At 37.7% G+C, this 12,244-nt stretch overlaps 1 protein-coding gene across 1 annotated transcript in view; it reads right to left on the bottom strand.

Moving 5' to 3' along the window:
* The window catches only part of ell (elongation factor RNA polymerase II), a 45,617-nt gene extending 34,293 nt beyond the window's left edge, over window positions 1-11,324 (bottom strand). The window contains exon 1 of the mRNA XM_042481924.2: window positions 11,102-11,324. Coding sequence (XP_042337858.1) covers window positions 11,102-11,236 — 135 coding nt within the window. The 5' untranslated portion in view covers window positions 11,237-11,324. The remainder of the gene's footprint in view (window positions 1-11,101) is intronic.
* Between the last annotated feature and the right edge of the window lie 920 nt (window positions 11,325-12,244).

The raw sequence follows: 12,244 nt of genomic DNA, 5'->3' as shown, positions 1-12,244 counted from the left end.
TTCACATTTGTGCAACACAACACCTGAGGATGTCTTTAAAGGCTCGTATTATTCTTTGTAACAGCTTTGTCCAAACTGCAACATGAGACCATTGTTGAACTTCTCTTTACCACTAGCTCCAACACAATAACAAAAGTTGGGTATGCGTCAATGTGATAACAATGTAACTGCCTCATCACAAAAAGAGACATTCACAGAAAACTGAAGTCGGCATCACCATTTGCCATCAACTTAGAAAACCAAACTCTTTTAAGATCTTGTTTAAAGTTCTTCAAACTGCTGTCCTCTTCGAGAAATGTGGGGCCCAGACAAAAGTGATGTGAAAGTGATGACTCAGTGAATATCTGTAGCAGACTTGAAGACAATCTAAAAGTCTAAAATAAAAAGGGAGGAAAACAACAATTTTTACTAATCTTAAAAGGGCTCAATGTGAAATTCAGTGAGTATAAGGTTAGCTGGAAGCTAGCAGCTAACAGTGGTAACTCAACTAACAGTGCTAAACAACAACAACAGTGCTGACAGAGCTAGTAGTTTTACATGAGGGGAACCAGAGGGTGGGGGCTACACTTTTACACTTTTGCTGTCCCGATAATCAGCAGTAATCACCATGAGTGCAGTGCAAAGCAGCGACAAGTAGCTAGCCAGTGGAATACAAACAGGCCCTATGATGTATGCACCTATCACAACAAACCACAGAGAGGCTCAGATTGCAACACACAGAGGTAGCATGACTTCCTTCACTGCTCAGGGCGCCAATACTTCACTATATCTTTACATTGCAAATACTGCTTTGATGCTATATTAATGCTCTGAATGTCACGTAATCTTAACAGAATCTTAAATTTGTTATAAAACTCTTAAAATCTTTAACCCTTGAACTTGACTTAAACTCACTTGGGTAGTGTATTATGCTAGATGTAATCTAATGGAGCTAAAAGTTTAACTAATTGTAAAACAGTTTTTCTATTATATTTAACATTCCAAAAATCTATATTTTAGTTAAGATGAAGATATCCAACATTAAGGCAGGCCTCTATTATATTATTTCACACCTGAATTTAAACTTTCATTATCAACACTATTGCAGTTGTGACAACTTGGCTTATGGAAACAACAGACTGACCACCAACTAACTGGAAGAAGGCAATGTGTATCTCTCCTTTGATATACATCTTGATTCATAATCAGCGACTAAAAAGACCAAAGAGAAATCTCAAACAGAAAACAACATGATTGGAGTATAAATTCTGTTTTAATGGAATATGATGCGTGCCCAAAAAAAAGCCATTTTATGCCTTTCAGTACCTCCTCCAGTGAAGAAGTGAATGTTTTGACAAAAATCAATAGTAACGTGTAACAAACAAAAACTACATTAAAAAGCCTGCTCAACCTTTTAAAGGCTGTGAAAACATGTTTTTTTTTTGGAGTCTAATTTCCTGGTATTACAAAATGAATATCTATCAACTGAGAATCATCTCTTCAATAGGCCAGTGTTGATTAAAAATACCTTGCTTCTAGGCTTATATAAAATTTGCTTCAAGTACATCGATTTCCATGGCAAAGAGTTGCATAAAAGCCAAGCATTTTCATTACTGATGTTAGCACTGGCTTCAGGTGAAGATGAGCAATTAGGGAGACTCCCACAGTGAGTCAATGGTATCTCTGGCTCATTATCTTAGTGCTGCTACCTGAATATTTTATTGCTGCAGGATTTTGCCATTTTTTGCAGCTTACCCTGCTTCTATCAAGCTTTCCTACTAAATTATGTAACTACAGAAAGCTCTATACAACTATCATTTACAGGTGTATGTTATGTTGTCTTGTAGTCAGGACTGGGGAAATCTTGTTTTCTGATTGCGACTACCATGTAAAGTCAAGCGCCTGACAACACTGACAAAGATTACACTTGGACTCAAAGAGAGAGGCACATAAGGAGAGACTTTTATTAGAAAAAAAAAGAGGAATCTCCTTTCATAATCAGTCTTTTCAAATATGGAGATGCCTGTATTGACTTGGCAGAGATTCCTTCAAGGTTTGGCCTAATTCAGGTTTTCTGAATAAATGCAGCAACCTTTCAGACATGAAGTCTGGGCCTTGATTCATTACTGTTACTCCTCTACTGAGTGATATAACATCTTTTAAGTGATGAAGGCTAGATGCATAAAGTTATTCTGCTGGCTCAAGTCAAAATTTGACAACTGATGTCCGTTTTTAAGCATCACAGCACTCCAATATTGGCCAAAACCCACAAGTACAAAGCATGTGTGTGTACCAAAGACTAAACACTGCACTGACAGATCGACTGAAAAAGACTTAGCAGGTCAGGAAGTCTGCATTGCGTGCAGTGACACCAGGTTGACACGGTCACTTGTGGCAAGCCGGCCTCGGGACAGACGAACACCATGACATTTAGAGTCATATTTGGCCTTAGTGGTTATGGTCACCTCTTGCAGTGTCCCGTGATCTGCTGAAACTGGGGAGTCAGCATTCCTTAAATAACCGTAGCACTGGCACAGGCTGACCAGCGTCAAGCAACAAAATCCCCACCCAGTCTCCATTACTTCCCATACCATTCCCATAGGGGTCGAGACCGGAGGCAGACTGCAGCCAAGCACAAGAACAAAACTGACTTGGTGTAAACTGACCTCTATAGTGAAGCCTATAGCCTGTCAACATGAGTATTTAATTGAGGATTGATCTTTATCTGCACAAAAACCTCTTGCATCCGACTATCTTTTTGAAAAATAAGATGTAATCTAAAATCTGGAGGGCTTTCAGGTTACTGATTATGAAGAGGGTGTCATTGTTTCATCCATGAAATCAGACAAATACCAGTAATCAAAGGTGATTACCTAATGAAGAAACCAAAGTGCAAACTGACTAAAGCAGGGAATCCACTTATCATAATGCAATCAGTCCCCCTTTCTGTGATGACAATGTGAAAAGCTCACCCGTCAATACTGAGGATATCCCCCACGTCGAGACTCAAAGCCAAACGACCTAATCACATCTCATTCACATAAACACAAAGGAGTTTCCTGAAAACACTTGAGCAATCCAAATTCTCCATTCTGGGGTTGTCATGTCATAATTTGACAATCGTGATGTTTATTGTTGCCTTGTTAAACTTGTCTACCTACCACCACCAATATCTCGCCAGTTGCCAAACCACTGGGTTTTATCTTGACAGCTTAAGGCCCAGAAACACCAAACTGACATCAAAGAACTAGTGACGACAAAGGCCAACTGCTGTGCCGCCTCATGTTGCCTGTGTCTCAGCCAAAAAGTCACTCACTAAGACTACAGCCAACTAGCACATACGTTCTGCACCTGCATGAGAGGCGTCTCCATTAGGGATGTGTGATAATATCGGCACATCATAGATAAGGGTTTAAAAATGAAATATCTGCATCGGCCTGAAATTAACGCATCTGCCAATATGACAGACCAATAAGATGATGCTTTAATTATGCAGCTTCAATTTGTTTAAATATGTCATATTTGCACTGGTTGTGGCTATTGGCAGGATTGGATCTCATCATCCAAGCCTGTTAAAGTGGGATAAATTTTACAGTATTGTTTAAAAGTTGTTGCATAAAAGTAAATATGCATGTAACCCAAGTTGAACCAGTTTTCTTGTTTTGCCCACTGTACATGTGAATTTTGAAAAGCACTGTGTTTTATGTCATCATCTGCCGGTTGACCATCACGGTAAGAGAAGACGCAATATGTAATATGAGAGACCTGATGTTCTCTGCAATTGGATTGAAAAACACATGTGCATATAATGGTATCGGCAACAGGCCAAAATGAGTTAGGTAATATTGGCATATCGGATATCATGCAAAAATCTAAGATCTCCCTACTTCCTACTCTCCACACCATAAAGTGGTGTAACCTGGAGGCCGACAGAACAGATTCAAGACGCTAGTTGGCCAGTAGGCGCTTAAATAGCTCAACTTAAATCTTGAAAGAACAAATGATATTTGCCATTCACTCACCAACATTAACACAAACAATTATGATATGCATGCTGATTTGGCAAAAAAACAAAAATTGATGATGGCCCACAAGTGCTAACAATGTTTTTCCATTCAACTGCAGAGATCATCAAGTCTCTCCTGTAGTGGAATTAACATATTATGCCTTCTCTTATCATGAGAGTGACTGGGAGATACAGATATAAAATACAATATTCACAAAATGTACACACTTGCTAGGCAAACCAAGAAAACTACTTTGACCCATGTTACATGTAGAACATGCCATATTTTATGTAAGAAATTTTAAATAAAACTGTAATATTCATCCCACTTTAACAGGCTTGTATGATGCTTCCCTGAGAAAATCCTGACATGTCAAAACCAGCAAATTAAAGTTGCATCATTAACTTAACGACTTAACAATATTCTTGTGGCTCCTTAGTCCTGACATTGATCAACAGATCATCATCACACATCGTCATTTCGCATCATGAAATGCAACGTTATATTAATTCCGGGGCTTAAAATATAATCGAACATAGAACAAAATTGCCGGGAACAAGATGGGTGAAACGTCTGTGATGTATGTACTTAAGTATGTACTGCTCATGCTCTCAGTTTATAACAAGCAATCCAATAGCTCACCACAAGACAAAAGACTTGACTTTGGCCAACAAAAGGTTTCAACATTCAAATGAGTCACCTGTTACCAGTAATACTGCAATGCCAGCACACAAGACTTATTATTTCTTCATGTGCAAGCTTTCCTGGACTGCCTGTTCACTTCATATTTGAAACGTTTAATACAAGCAATTAGATGCTGAAGCCTTTATTTTTGTGGGCCTCCTATTTTGAGAATTTTGAAATAGCTGCATCTTTAACAATAAAAGGAAATGAAAATCCGAGTTCTTTTAAGTCAAACACTGTGTTTTTCAATACTATGCTGGAACAGTAATCATCCAGAGACATAATGATAAACTTTTATCTGTACTGTCCATAACCTTCAGCTTGATGACGCCCAAGTAGCCTTACTCACTTCCCTGCTTATGTCACTGCCAGTAAAATAAATTTAAAAAAAAGCGAGTCTATGAGCTGCCAGTCTAGTAGCAGGAGTTCCAGTTTACTGTCTGTCCTCAGACGCACCAGCAGAGGAACCAGCTGACAGTCACGTCTCATACAGGAAACAGTAAATACACTGAATTGCTTCTTGATGACTGCTGTTGTACTTATAGAAACACAATGCGATACATGTTTTCAGTAGATTCTTGGTACACTACACAATCGGAGAGCCTAGCAGAATTAGATCTGCATCTGGACCAACGTTTAAAATTTGGTTAGCGTCTTGTTCACCTCCCATATATAGGATTCACATTTTAACCAATGAATTTGCATAACTTTTCCATAACACTTAATCCCATTTTCCTGACTTTAAATAGTTTAAAATGCCAATATACCAAGCAGTTACAGATAAGCAAACTATTAGCACTTCCTAACTTTAGTCGCTCATTCGACATTACCCCGTCAACTAAGTGCATATGCCAATACATGAGACTAACACATATGGTTACTTCACAAAATGTCAAGAACGCACCCCTTGTCAATACAATTTTACTATAATTTTTACAAATTTTTATGCATTTATTTGTTAATAAACAAAACATTTGTTTTATTAGACATGTCTAATACTTACTTTGTGATCTTTAGTGATATACCAACTGACAGTGCAAGTTTAGCATCCAACTGACCTCAAATCTCAGTGTGAAAGCCTTGGTTAACCTTCTATACAACAGCTTTTTGGACCATTTTCCTGTTCCTCTCCTTATATGACAACACAAATTCTTTCCCCTAAAATGCCTTGATGCAATGCCAGTCTGGTCTATTTGTAGCATGTGATACTAGTGACATTTCAATGGTTGTGCAGCATCAGATTTTAAACTAGGAAAACAAGGAACATATGTTGCGTAACTTTAGACATGTTTTAAGATTTTTAAGACCATATTTTAAACAAAAGCCCCCCAAAAATATATATTCAAAACTGTTCCAAAACAGTATGTTGATTCCAAAGCATTGGCCACAGGCCTCTAAAAATATTTTTCTAATTTTAGAATTTTTCCAGGAATTTCATGACTGTGGGAATGCTGAATATTGAGGAATGTGGTGACTTTTCAATGACACAATTAAGAGTTCAATTGTCTAGCTGTATGCATGTTGCTATCCAGGGTCTATGATATATTGAAGCGATTATGCCTGGAACAGCCTGGATTTTAACTTCCTCACAAAAGCCAGAGCCTGCCAGAGTTCAATCATTTCCAGTCAGACAATAGCAAAATTGGTGCCATAAACATTTCTAGCTCTCTCTTATCACATCCTTGGCCACGCCACAACTTTTAAATTGAAAGATGTGTGCCATTCTCTAGGTCTCTTCCTCTTCCTTTACCGCGTGTCCAGCTCACCCCTGCTGCTGCCAGTAATGTTTGAATTATGAGGAAGCCAGAGGGGCTCAGCTCCCCTACAAGATATCAGAGGCACACTGGAAGCAATACAGGGTCAGGTCTGGGAGTGGTTTGTAATAATAATTAGCCCTTAATTTAATTAATAAATGACAACCCCTGCAGTGGTTAACACTTTGAAACCTAGGTAAAGTGGTTTGTTTTCTTTCAAAGACAGGGTGCGAAGGCGATAAGCAACTTAACAAGTCATGGCCCAAAAATTAACAAGAAATTTAAAATAAAATAAAAAAAAAGTAATAAAAATTCCCTGAAAATATGCAGAAAGGAGAAGTAAAAAAAATAAAAATAAACAAGAAAATGCTGCTGAAAATTTAGAGAAAATATGCAGATTTTTTTCCTGTACCATTTTTTAAAAATATATAATTATAATAACAATAAATATAGTTTTCGAATACAGTTTTAAAAAGAAAACAACAATTTTCTGGTTATTTTCTGGTCACCTTTCACAAATTCTTTGCAATTTGTGGGACATTTCTTTCCAAGTTGCTCATTGCCTTTTCCCCCCCATGTTTTCACAAGAAATCAAACCAATTTGCTCATCTGAGCGCAGCAAAAGAAAACTGATGTCATTCCAGGTTTTAAAGGGTTAACATGAGAGCAAGAAGCCAGCTCTCCACCAAAGCACAATAGTTGCTTATCAGAGTTTGTCTCAACTTAGAAACAAACGTTCTCCCACTGAGCCGGTTTGGTTTTTTTTTTCGTTACGCTTAGGGCAAATATTTCCTGAGATAATGTGGAAACACAGAAAACATTAACACATGCAAATAAGAAGCCAAAAGCTTGTTTTGTAAATCCTGTATCAAACCTGATACACATCTGACCACATGTTTTCTTTGCAGGCATAAGAAGATATCTTTTCTCTATCAGAGTTTGTGCACATGTGGTCTGCGAGGCTTAATATATTTGCTCTGCTCTGTGGTCGGACTGTGTTTGAATTTTAGTTTGCTGCTTTGAAATATACTATGCTCTGAATAGTCATCTCTGTAGCTGACTGAGGAGAATCCTGTTTGTATGGTAACATAACGTAACGTATACACATATGCACCTGCACGCCTGTACGTCATTGCTGTCAGGTGGGAGGTTTGATGTATGCTCATCATCTGTGACTGTGTGAAGATAACATGACACTGTCAACAGTCACGCTGAACATGCTGACATGCCTGTGTGGTCCCAATCTATGTCTGATAAAGGAGAAAGTACACTGCATTGTCATATATCACTAATGTGTCTGTGTCAGCGCAATACACCCTATCCATAGTGCCAAATTTGAGATCCTATCTCCCAAAGTGTTGACCACAGGGACATCTTCTTCCCCAAAATGATGATTTTAGTACCCTATTGCTCTCATCTGTCACCACAAACCAAACACCCACAGCTGTTTCATGTAGACAGTTGATTACTCAATACAACTGGTCAAACTATGAGTAAGGGTTTTAACTCAAATGACAAGGGAAAAGGTGATACAGCATAAGCAAACAGTGAGCGATACAGTTTTAGTGGTTTGCACATCTGCAAGTCTGTACAAGAGCCAACTGTCAATAAAGGTTCATCTTCAGTGTAACATGCAAGTCCAACTTGCCTCTTCCATCATCCATTTATAAGCCAATTGCGCAAATAAAAAGCCCAGCCGATAGAATTCCTGTTTGGGATGTGTTTATCAATTCTTAAAACATGTGATGCTAAAACACTTTGAATATTAAATTGTGCATTTGACATGCACTGAGCTAAAAACTGTGGTGGCGTTCTACTCCTCAAGGACAGCCCAGCAAATTTTAACTCCGTAGAGCCAAAGATTTTTGAGAAAAGTAAACTCATGTCTCAATGAAAAAAATTACAACTTAATATGAATCACAAGCTCTATAAATAAGAGGCAGGAGTATGTTTGTCCATTACTTAGTCAAAATAACAATCTAATTTGGGGCTTGACAATAGATTGATTGACCGGGGCAATTAAAATACCATGTTGGGCTGGTAAATCTAGCAACTCCTTTTCCCTATCAGACAAGTGGTAAAAACAATGGCAACAACCAACAAACACACAACCAGAAAAACAAACAAACAAACAAAAGGACTGAATGGACTGTTTTTTAAGTAGTTGATGATGGAAGTAGTGCTTCCTTCTCACCTCTGTTGCGAGTTGCACATGCACAGTTCGTATTGGGCACGCTGAGAATATGAAAATATTTAGAGGATGTGGATGACACTCAAGCTATGTGTTATGTAGTTTTCGCAAGTTTTAGAGCGAGGTGGATTAAATAGGGTTATTTTCAATGACAATTACTTTAGTCTTTGTTGTAATTTGATAACTGCTAATAAATGAAATTTGTATAGTGACAAGTTAAAACTGACTACAGCTAAGTATCTTTCTGACACTCTTGCCCAATTGGGCAAATTTACAAAAATGAATAACACTGAACCCTGCAATTTTACTAGACATTTGCCCTTGTCCACTTCATATAAGAAATACCGAAGGCTATCCTGAATCTTCAGCAATGCAAGATGGACACGGCAGTATCATAATCTTCAGTTACACGCTTCATGTTTCTGGCAATTGATTGCCTATATACTCTGATATTTCTAGAGCACAAAACATTTAAAAAATTTAAACTTAAACTAGGGATGGGCGATAATATTGGCACATTATCAATATTGGCTAAAATTGGCTTTAAAATGAAAAATCAGAATCGACCTAGATGCTGATTTCTGCCAATATGACAGACGGATAGCTTTTTTTTTTTAAGTGCACATTGAAAAAACATCAACCCTTAGTTAAAGTATGGAATGATTATTACATTAACTGAAAAGCACTGTCTTTTATATCCCCATCTGCTGGTGGGCCATCATAATAAGAGTATGCATAATAGGATGTTTATTGCACTACAGAAGAGAGTTGATGATCACTAGAACCAAGTGGGGAAAAAAGTGCAACTATTGATATTGTTATCGGCCAAAAATGTATTGGCATATCGGATATTGGCAAAAAAAATACAATATCATGCATTCCTAACTTAAAAAAAAGCTTTTTAATAGGGCCAATACTGACACCAAATATTAGTAGAAAATATGACTGATAACCAATATTTGGAACCAATATGCATTTACAATAAAAATAAAAACCTTTCTGTCAATATTTAGAATTTGGAATATAAAAAACTCAAACATGTAACTTTTTTAATGCCTTAAGAAAATGTTTAATAAAAAGTGAACTATTTTTTTATAAAGTCGAGTGAAAATTTAAATAAAAAAATTAATAAACACAAATAGCTCCTAGAAGTTTTACAAAGTAAAAGGTCCTCCCATGCTGAGACTTTCTTTGCATTTCTTTAATTAATTAATTTGATCGGCAATCATTAAAATAAAACGCAGATACAGAAATTGGCAAAATGCCAAATATCGGCTCCAATAATCTGCCAGGTCGATAATCAGTCGACCCCTACTTTTCACTGTTACAATAACAATCACCCAAATGTCAGAATGGACTCTCTACAGAGCAAAGGTCCTAAAAAACAGACATTAAAATCTTTGCTAGCATGCTGTAGCTACAGGTAATATCTTAAACTGTTGAGGGATTGCCTCATCCTTTCTGTCACACATTAGTTTAATCAACACTCTTCCTACAACCAGTAGTCCCCCAATAACTTGTCACAGTTTTATTGTTCTGACTTATCAGCTGCAGTCCTGCTGTACACAGCCACTGGAGCAGGAGATAAGGCCCTTTCCTCATGGCCTGCCAGGTTTTCCCTGTCAAATATTTATAGAAGCTGAAACGTTATATGGCCATCAGACTCTCTACGCAAGAAGACCAGCAAGCAGCAGACACATTTCAGAGACTAAAACCTTGAATCCAACCTACCAATCGTTTAAAAACAAATAAGAAAATGTGTTAAATCTCCTGTTAAATAACTTTGACGCACTTCTGAAGCTGTCAAGTGAGCCTTTAATGGCAGTGAGGGGGTTGGGAAATGAGATGGCCATCTTTCGCGTGAAATACTGGGTACTTTTCCAAATTACTCACCGTGTTGTCATTACATACCCGAACCAAGACGACGCTTTCTTTTAAATTAACAACCGAGAAAAAAGTGATTATGTGTCCAACGGCTGTTAACATTATGTGTGGGCAGCTGCTGGCTAGTTTAGCGAGGAAGGTTTGCCAGATTTTTTTTTTTTTTCTGACAGCAAACTTTCTGGAAATATCTGTACACGCAGGAGAAGTTGCTCCGTGTTTTCAGTTGATTTTAGACATTTTGGTGAGGCAAGTTAGCAAGTTAAGAAAACTGTTGCGCTAACTACAACAAACACCCAGAGAAATAACTACAACCGCTCCAGTCGAGCAGTGAGGTTGATAAATGACCGAGTACGGTGTTCAACAGTCGGTCTGGGTGTAGCTACTAACCGCCACCTAACAGCCAACATAGCCGACAGATATTACTCGCTTAACTAGCCACTTAACAAGCCAAACTAGCCAGCTTCAGCCAGCCTGCTGTGGCTGAGTATCGCAGCATGAAGGCAGCAGCAGACAGTGAGCACTGACCTCACTCTGTCTGTCACAGCCGCCCGGACACACTTCAAACCAAAATGTCACGGTACCGAAAAGAGCCACACACTCACCTTGCCGCTCTGGTAGCCTTCAAACGCTCTTAGGGCGCTGTCAGTGAGTTTAACGTGAAAGACGGAGACATTGCTACCATTGCTCACTCTTCCACAGGACAGTCCGTAGCACTGCTCCTCCTTCAGCGCCGCCATCTTGCTACCGTTCCCACTACCACGCGCGCACGGACGCACTCTGTCGTAAACCGAGAACTCCCGTTGCTTTTCAATGAATATTCAATGACCGGTCACCGGTGATGAAGTCACCGAGCACACACGAAGCCCTATATAGTCACATGTGTACTATAATTTTACACTACAGAATACATATAATATTGCGATATTATAAACTTAAAACTATTGTTGAGAAGTCAGCACTATTAATTATAGACATATATTGATTTTTTTTTTTATTTATAACTAATTCGGAGACAACACGTGACTAATTTATATTTATTGTAGTTTAGTGTCTTATAATCATGTTATGTTATTAATGGGTGACGAAGATAATACATTCTTCACAGCATTTAAGAATGGGCATTGCACATCAGTAATGCGTAGGAAGTGGGAAATGATAGGTCATCTGGTTGCGTCAGCGAAACGTCAATGTCTGGGGAAAAAACAGGGAAAAAAACAGTTTGGGAATATCCAAAAACTTGGGAATATCCGACTGTAAACAAATAAAACAGGAGACATGAATACAGAACTGTGCTTATTTTTATATATATCCTCCTTATTACAACTTTTATATATATATATATATATATATATATATATATATATATATATGTATATATATATATATGTGTGTGTGTGTGTGTGTGTGAGAGAGAGAGAAATATGGATAGACTGTATTGTATTTAAATGTTTATATTTATGGACTTTATGGATATTTATGGACTTTTATGTATTGATGTATTGCATTTTTGTTGTGTTTTGTTTACCTGTCCAGGGGCAACAGCTTAGCTGCTAGCTAACTCTGGTGCAATTACTTTTAATTGTTCTGTACACACACACACACACATATATATATGTGTGTGTGTGTGTGTGTGTGTAAATGTATGTATGTGTACATATACTGTATATATATTTCTCTGCCTTTTTATTAAGACACAAAGAATACAGAATCAATATTTAGTGTGAAACTTGGAATCGTGCAACCAT

Source organism: Plectropomus leopardus, chromosome 5 (assembly GCF_026936395.1).
Source record: "Plectropomus leopardus strain MGB_pleo_1.0 chromosome 5, ASM2693639v1, whole genome shotgun sequence".
NCBI lineage: Eukaryota > Metazoa > Chordata > Actinopteri > Perciformes > Serranidae > Plectropomus > Plectropomus leopardus.
Note: the sequence above shows the minus strand (reverse complement) of the source record. Positions and strands in the feature narration are given on the sequence as shown.